The sequence below is a fragment of the Genypterus blacodes genome, unplaced genomic scaffold (genome assembly GCF_046128005.1).
Source record: "Genypterus blacodes isolate CSIRO-AG114 ecotype Tasmania unplaced genomic scaffold, CSIRO-AGI_Gbla_v1 ptg000039l_1, whole genome shotgun sequence".
Taxonomy (NCBI): domain Eukaryota; kingdom Metazoa; phylum Chordata; class Actinopteri; order Ophidiiformes; family Ophidiidae; genus Genypterus; species Genypterus blacodes.
This window is the reverse complement of record NW_027466852.1, coordinates 2,972,117-2,980,155: the sequence shown is the minus strand read 5'-3', so window position 1 is coordinate 2,980,155 and position 8,039 is coordinate 2,972,117. Positions and strand designations below refer to the sequence as shown.

General features: G+C 40.8%; 1 protein-coding gene and 1 non-coding gene across 4 annotated transcripts; both read left to right on the top strand.

Moving 5' to 3' along the window:
- Positions 1-664: 664 nt before the first annotated feature.
- On the top strand, positions 665-746 carry trnas-gcu (transfer RNA serine (anticodon GCU)). The gene has a single exon. It is a non-coding gene; the product is annotated as a tRNA-Ser (tRNA).
- A 1,232-nt stretch (positions 747-1,978) lies between these two features.
- Positions 1,979-7,891, top strand: rrp36 (ribosomal RNA processing 36). Of its 3 annotated transcripts, none has more exons than XM_076147912.1 (8): positions 1,979-2,117; positions 3,336-3,738; positions 3,843-3,975; positions 4,578-4,644; positions 4,750-4,854; positions 5,021-5,098; positions 5,974-6,091; positions 6,224-7,891. In XM_076147912.1, exons 2-8 carry the CDS (start codon positions 3,363-3,365, stop codon positions 6,358-6,360), a joined length of 1,014 nt encoding a protein of 337 aa, XP_076004027.1. In that variant the 5' UTR covers positions 1,979-2,117; positions 3,336-3,362; the 3' UTR covers positions 6,361-7,891. The 3 variants fall into 3 exon arrangements, with proteins under 3 accessions (XP_076004027.1, XP_076004026.1, XP_076004025.1); XM_076147911.1 differs by having other exon boundaries at positions 3,333-3,738; XM_076147910.1 differs by lacking the exon at positions 1,979-2,117 and adding an exon at positions 2,139-2,207.
- The last annotated feature ends 148 nt before the right edge of the window (positions 7,892-8,039 follow it).

Genomic DNA, 8,039 nt, shown 5'->3' with positions numbered 1-8,039 from the left:
TACACCTCACTGTATGTTAATTAATCAATATAACTTTTAAACACATCTAAATTCAAGCAGATAAATATCTACATAACATTTGACAGTATATTTATCATATGACAACTTGTAATGATGTGACAGTGCTGAGTGTCAGTAAGGGACACTTCTTCAGTCCTCTACTAAAGAGTAAACAGAGCTCACAGCCTTCCTGTTCAGAGCGGAGAGCTGCAGAACACTTAGATTTGTGGTTTGAGTGGGGAGACATGAAAGAGTACGCCCACATTAGTTTTCTAAAAATATTGTGGCATGCAACACAGCCCTTTTAGACACCAAGTGGGTCGTTTAGAGAGCGATTTTCCACAATCACCACATTAAAGAGCATATGAGATAGTGAGAGAGATAGGAGGGTCAACTTTCAGGCATAACTGGTCGGTAGACTCTATGCTCCTAAGATCATGACATGGTATTTGTTTAATTTAAGGTAGGGTACATACTCCATATGTGATTAATATATGGAGAGTTCCATAGAGGCTGGTGCTTAGAAGGGACCCGATCAATCCCAAAAAGTTGCCAATTAGACAGGGAAAGTTGTAGTTCCCCTGTCTAAGTTGTTGTAGGAGACCCTATGTCACACCATCGTACAAGCAACCACGCCCTCGAACATACATAATACATTGAATAGGACGAGGTGGCCGAGTGGTTAAGGCGATGGATTGCTAATCCATTGTGCTCTGCACGCATGGGTTCAAATCCCATCCTCGTCGGATGTTCATATACTGTTGCTTCATCTCAGGAATGGCAATGGATCCCCGTACCTTTGACCAGTGCGAGGTGGTCGAGGTGATGGACTCTTAATCCTTTGTCCTCTGCACGTGTCAATTGGAATCCCATCCTTGTCCAGCAACCATATTTACTGTTGCCTCATTTCAGGAACGCTGAACAGTCACCATTTTCACTGAAGTTTGCAAACTTTCCATCTTCTCTCTCTATCTGTCTGCTCCAACCATCAAACCATTCCACCATTGATGCCCTATCTTTGGTGGGCTCGAATCCAATCCTCGAGCACGCGTGGGTTCGAAACCCAACCTTGTTAAGCAACATTACACGAGACAGTGAGCTTTACCGTGAAAATTATCATTACTGCTTACTGCATTGCAAACACTTGCCGGTGACACGATATTAAACACTAGCTAGCTTAACAAAATAGAAATGTTGCAATCAGTATCACGACGCTGCTAATAAACAGATTTTGTTAATGCCGGCCTTCTTAATAAAAGGGGGGAATGTCTCTAAATACGAGCCCATAGGACCAGGCTCAGTAGTACAATTCAGGCCCCTGATCGCAGGGTTTCCTTTTGTCAATCCTTTTGTCAAGCCTGTTTATTGAAAGGTTGAGGTCAGTTGAGAGGGAATGCCAGTTACACAACAAATAATAAAATGAGACAAATTAACATGATAATCAGGATGTCAGTTGGTTACTTTGATTCAATTAATCACATATGGAGTATGTCAATTCTGATTATTTTACTTTTTGAGGTGGTCACAGTTCATAAACTCAGTTAAGCAGGACTCCTGTGAAACAGAATGACATACACTGAAACACCAAATGCGGATAAGGACTAAATACACAGAAGATGAGGTAGAAACTTGGAAAGCTTCAACACAGCAACTGTAGCCACTAAAGTGGTCATAACTCCATCTGACCAGAGGGTAGCAGCACTGCTTCGAGGGAGGCACTCGACGTGACCGGATGTGGTAATTTTAGTTTTGTCAAGCTAGCGTAAGCCAGCCACGCTAATCGAACACGTTAACTTCAACATATATACAGATACAATATCAGCGAGCGGGACACTGCTCTTTTTTTAATTCACCAGATTTTTTGGACATGAATATTGTTTGAGTGGAAACAAGAGTCGTGTTTGTACAATTAATAGTTCATATAATGAAAAACACAAATAACACGGAAGACGTTTATTTTGAAACCGGACGCGTGTTGCGTTATTGAATCAGCCTTGATTAAAGCTATGGACGATACACGTGTATATGAAGCTCATCATGACGAGAGGAATTTGATGCCAACCCGAGATTAAGGAATATAAACTTGTTTCAACCGACGTGGTGTGCATCCAGAGTTGGTAATGAAGTTTTCATGTCCCTATTATGTGGCGCTACAATATCTATAACTTAAGAGGATGACATGCCAGCTGCAATTGTTACCAGCACATGTAGGTGTCTAATACATACAACGCGATGAAATCCCATATACCTTCTATCCAACCATACAATGTCTGTGTATTGATTACATACCCAATTGATTGATACATTCCTAAATCACCGGTGTTGTCAAAGCGTGTTTATTTACTGGCAGTATTCACGTGGACAGTTTTTAGCCTATGTGTCGAGATATAAGGCGCAGCTTGTGAGCTTTCTATGTTTTAGCGTTAAAATATATAAGTAAACCGCGAAAAGTAAATAAGGATCTCCTCAGTAGTAACGCTGTTGTTTTCTCGGCGGGGCACATGATCATCATACGTCAATCACATTCCTGACCTGTACTTCCTGAATGGGAATCGCTGAATGCCCTCCAGGAGCGGCCACCAATGCCACTGCTTCCTCACACACCATTTGACCAATTCTGCTCTGCGTTGTACTGTGGGACAGTACTGTCCATGACTACCACACTCAATGTAGTATGCATGAGGACGTGAAAAAGTGGACTGAGTTTATACAAAGATGATCGCATTATCAAGTTTAAAAAAAAAAAAACGTTCCAAAAACATTGAGACAAGTGTTTAGTGTACACAATGCAAATAAAAAACAAAGCAGTGATTTGAAAATTCTCTTGTACTTATACGTAATTGCAAACAGAACAAATATCAATATATTTAACTGATGTGTTTGAGTGTAAACTGATTCTATATATGATGCCTACAACACATATGCCACATTCTGAATGTGTAACAACAGTGCGTTTTTGTAATGAAAGAGAGGGGGTTTAGACTAAACATGACCCTGTCCCCAACATGTTTTAATGTGTTGCAGTCATCAAGTAAAGAAGGAGTGTAAAAACAAAAAGGTTTAAGTTAAAGTTGACCATTTAAAACATGAATTATTATGAAGTTTTACTGCTTTCTGTTTTCATTTGCATTTTTCTTGGTGCACATTTGGGACCCAGCACTTGTCTACCCTTACCCTTTTTCCTAACTTGGAGCTCCTCCCTGTTTTCTATCAATTAACCTCCTTTTGTTTGTTTGTAGTATGTTTATTCGGCATATTTGACCCGATTCACCTCTGAGTCGAATTCTGACAGACTGGTCAATACCAATTTCTTTGGTTTGTTTTTTTGACAGCAGCCCTTCTCCAGAGCTACAAAAACCAAGATGGAGGGAAAAGAGAAATGCAAGGGTGTGACAGCCACGAAGAAGGCAAGAGCAGCCAACAGCAGTGTTGACATTGACTCTGACTCTGAGAGGAACTTTGACCTGCTCATCAAGAGAGGAAGAGAAACACAGACTGAGAAAGGGGAACAAGCAGGAGAGGAGGAATTTACTGATGATGAAGAGGAAGTCATGGATGGTGGTGACGAAGAGGGTGAGGGAGGGGAGGAAGAAGAAGTGTCTGATGAGGAAGATGATGCAGACAGTAAAGTCTCAGAGGAAGACGAGGAGGATGACGAGGAGGATGACGAAGAGGACAACCCAGACAATGCTGATGGTAGTGGTCCAGAGATCCAGACTACAGATGACATCAAACAAGGTGAGTCATTTTTGCACACCGCTCCAGCCTAAATCCACAGCGTGAAAGTCTCATAAAATATATACCGTATGATTAATGATGCTTTTTTTTTTAAACCTACACAGAGCTTTCCAGCATGTCCTTTGAAGATATCATGAAGCTGCAGAACAAAGTGGGAACCAAGGTTTACAATGAGATCGCTTACAGCTGCAGCAAGACTCAACGCAGCGCCAAGAAGAAACGGCTCAATAAGAACAGGTGAAGAAGAGAACATGACCTGTTTTTGGCCAGAGTGTAGCATCTAGATTTCTAGTTAGATAGTTTAACTTTTATAGCACTTTTATTGCACTTTATTGCACAAAACCTATGTGACAAAGTGTTAAATGTCTATGCTACAATAGGAACACGATAAAACATAATTTGAGAATAAAATGGCCTAAAACAATAAGTCGCCTAAAATAACACTCTACATTACTACACAATATAAAGTGCAGACCAAAGCCAAAACAATTTAAGATAAAGTAACATTTTGCATATAATAATTATGTAATATACACACAGTGTGAAGGGCAATCTACAAACGAAACACACAATTAAGAAGGCAACAGGAAAGAGTTAAAGGAAAGCCCGTCTCCAAAATGTGAAAAATGTCACTGGCAGCTTTGTAGTTACAAGCCAGTCTATGTGAGTTTGTTATCATAAGGTTACTCAACAGAGATCATTGGTTTGGACATGTTGGATAAACAGTACTTGGTATATCACCAACTGAAATCATTATAGACACAGTAGATACGTTACTTTAATCTATTGCCGTGGGCTCATGGACCGTGCTTTATTTAGCTGATCACCATCTCTTTCAGGCCAATGGAGATTTCGGCGAAGAAGCGGGCACCTTTCCTTCGCCATGTTGTTCCTGTCAAAAAAACTGTAAGTATTTAATGCTGCATTGCTCACACTACACTGATTTTCCTCTAAATTCCGTGTTGTAGATGTGGGTGCACAGTTTGTAGAGTTATTTTCTGTCCTCTCCAGACGTTGAGGGATCCTCGCTTTGATGACCTGTCTGGAGAATACAAACCTGAGATTTTTGAAAAGACGTATAAATTCATCGGTGACATTAAAAGCAAAGAGAAAGAGGTGAGAGAATTTCTAATATTTTTTGATTGATTGTCACAAGGAGTGTCAAAGTATCTGGGTGGATTTAAAAAGGCTTGAATGTTGAAATCAGCTATTGTGGAAGCCATTCAGTGGTATGTGAGAATGTAACTACAGTTAATGTAGCTCATGTGTTGTTGCCCTCCAGGTCGTCCAGAAGCAGCTGAAGAGGACAAAGAAAAACAACCAGAAGAAGGAAAAACTCCAGTTCCTTCTAAAGAGAATGGTGAGTGTGTTCTGCTCTGTTGCAGTCGTTGCAGAGATCAGTTTCCATCAGTTTATCAAACATTATATAACTGATCGCCAATCACTGGGTCCCTACCACTAGCAATGCCTGTCCTGAGGAAAACATTACAGTCCGGGTCAGACTCAGAAATCAGTCTTGGCTAACAGGTTTGGGCTTGGTTCAACATTTCAGGCCAGACTCAAGCTCAAATATCTGTATCCCACGCCTGTGTCATGAATTCGGTCATCTGTTCCCAGGCAGCAGAGTTGCTGTACTAATGAACGCACTTGCCTTCACCTTTTTACAAATGAGACAGGAAGAACTGAGAGTGAGAAAGTGCCTTTTCTTTTGACTTTGTTTCTGGCTAGAGTTAATTTCACCAGGTCACCAGTAGCTGCTGGCTTGTAGACTTTACCCAAAACTGGCTTGACTCAGCTGCACTGTGCTCAGTATGGTTTCAACTTCAAAAAAGAACATCTAGCAAGGCAAGCTTAGAGGTGGAGGGGTTTATCCTCTGGGTAACAAAGCTAAATAGGCCACAGATGTAACCGTGTTTGTTTCTCTCAGTGAGTTCTTAGTTGACAAATCTACAAAGATTGTGGAAAGACAACTGCAACAGCAAAAGAAGTTATGGATTGTGAATATTGTCAAAACTCTTGAACAGTACACAGCCATTTCTTAACAGCTAAGCCGTCTTTACTGAATTTTTAGAACACACCTAAGTGATGGTTGTGACGGTTTGGAAGAAATTCTATGGCAGTAGACTTGTGCACAATACATCACCTGAACATGTGAAAATGCCCTCCAGCACATTGTATTGCGCTCAGTGTGATAGAATGTGAAGGGTAAAATGTGTGAACTGTTAATGTGTGCAGGAGAACCAGGAGAGAGAGAGAAGTCATCAAGAGCAGCAGAGAGAGAGAGAGCTGGCGTTCAAGAGGCAGCAGAGGGAGCTCGCCAAGCAAGGCCTGCAGCCATTCTTCCTCAAGAAATGTAAGAGAAAAACTCCTCAATTTAAGTTTTTTGCTGTGCTGTATAGAAAATAACCTAATTTCACAAAAGCAGAGTGAAAGAGGAAACTGGAGTAAAATGTTCTCCTTTCTTTTTGTTTCTATCAAACATCAGCTGAGAAAAAGAAGCTGCAGCTTGCTGAAAAATACAAGGAGCTGAAGAAGAGCGGCAAGCTGGATAACTTCCTCAGCAAGAAGAGGAAGAGGAATGCCGGAAAGGACCGCAGGAAGCTTCCGCCGCAGCAGCATTAACAGCACGGGAGGAGATGACCTCATGGCTTTGTGTGCAATACCATGTCTGTGCTTTAGAGAGGAGACATATTACAGACTTGTCCCTTAATGTGTTTGTATTGGAGATCTTCACAGGTGGAAATGCACAAGTGACATGCAAAAATAAAAGAATAACAAAAGGGGCACCTGAGGTCTGTTAGGCCAGAACTGAGTTACACCAGAGGTCACTTAAACCTGAGAAGATCCAAACAAAGAACATAAACACCCAGCTGCATGAAGCGCCACCAAGTAAAAAGCAGCTTTACGTTGAACTTGTTCTCAGCATTGGCAAAGATCACCCTCAATTTCCCAGTGCTTCACCTCATGCTCTCATCTCAGCTCACAGATTTTCTTCTGTGGTGATGAGAGTTGATGGGGAGTCCTATTGACATTTTGATGCATAGACCTGAGGCAATGGCATGGGACTTGACTCGATTCCACTGGACTGGATTCAGGCCCCAGGCTGGGTTTCAATTTCTACCAGCCAAGTGGACTTCAGATGGATCAGTTTTTTTTCGTATATCAGCTGGCTTTGCAGTTGCTGCTGTGAAACATGATGTCACTGTGATCAGATGATATTTATGGAGTGAAGCTGCTTCACTTCAACTGTAAAATGTTTAGCCTGTGTTTATTAAAAATGTATATTTGACTCGTGTTTTGCTTTGTTCTGGGATGGTAAAACACAATGTTGGAAAATTGGGTGGGGATCAAAGGACGCTGTGAGCTGTCAGCCAGCGACGATGAGACTCCTCAGACTTTTTAAAGAGAAATTACACCAGGAGACTAAACTCAATGTGAAACATCTTTTCGTGCAGCAGCTGAACAACAATTTCCCAGTGCACAGAAGACTCACAGGTGTTATGGTGGTTTTTCTGTTTTATTTCACACCTCATTGGTATTCACACAAAAAACAGCAAGAACAAGATGTAAATGTCCAGTGGTTGGAAGAATAAAGTACAGTTCAGCTCTTACACTGCATCAAGATCACTCACACACCTTACTGCCTTTAGTTCTGCTAGGTCTTAACAGATGAAGCTTCTATTTATGTCAAATATCAGAAAGATGTAAAATCACAGAAATATCTAAATTTTGCCATTCACATGATGTTTATTTGTAATTGTTATGCTAAACTGTTACCATGGAAACATTTCAATGCATATTTACACTTTGCATTTTCATCAAATTTACATCACATAATACAAAGTACACACTAGTTTTGCTTGTCTGCTTACAGGGCCAACAAACCCCCTCCTTGATCCCCATCCACTGATCTGGACCTTAATGGGTTTTAATGGATTTTTGGAAGTTTTCCAGATTTCCCTCTTGTATAAACAGGTGGTCCTTTTGTAAACAACATGATAAAAGCAGCCTAATCCCTGTCAGTAAACACATGTACAGCCCTATGATTTCTGCAGTGTGGAATCCAGATGGAATCATGGATCCAGGCATTGAAATGAACTTTTTTTAAATTGTTAAATATATAGAATTTCCTGGAATAAGGGGAGTTTTGGATGACATGCATCAAAAGAATTCCATGTGGTTTCATTGTTTATCACATTAAAAATGACAAGCAAAGAAACGTTTCCCTGTTTTGGATTCAGAGAGCGTGTGTGTGCACGGGTCACATGCAGTGTAACTGCAGTGTGCGTTTACGTGTCAGA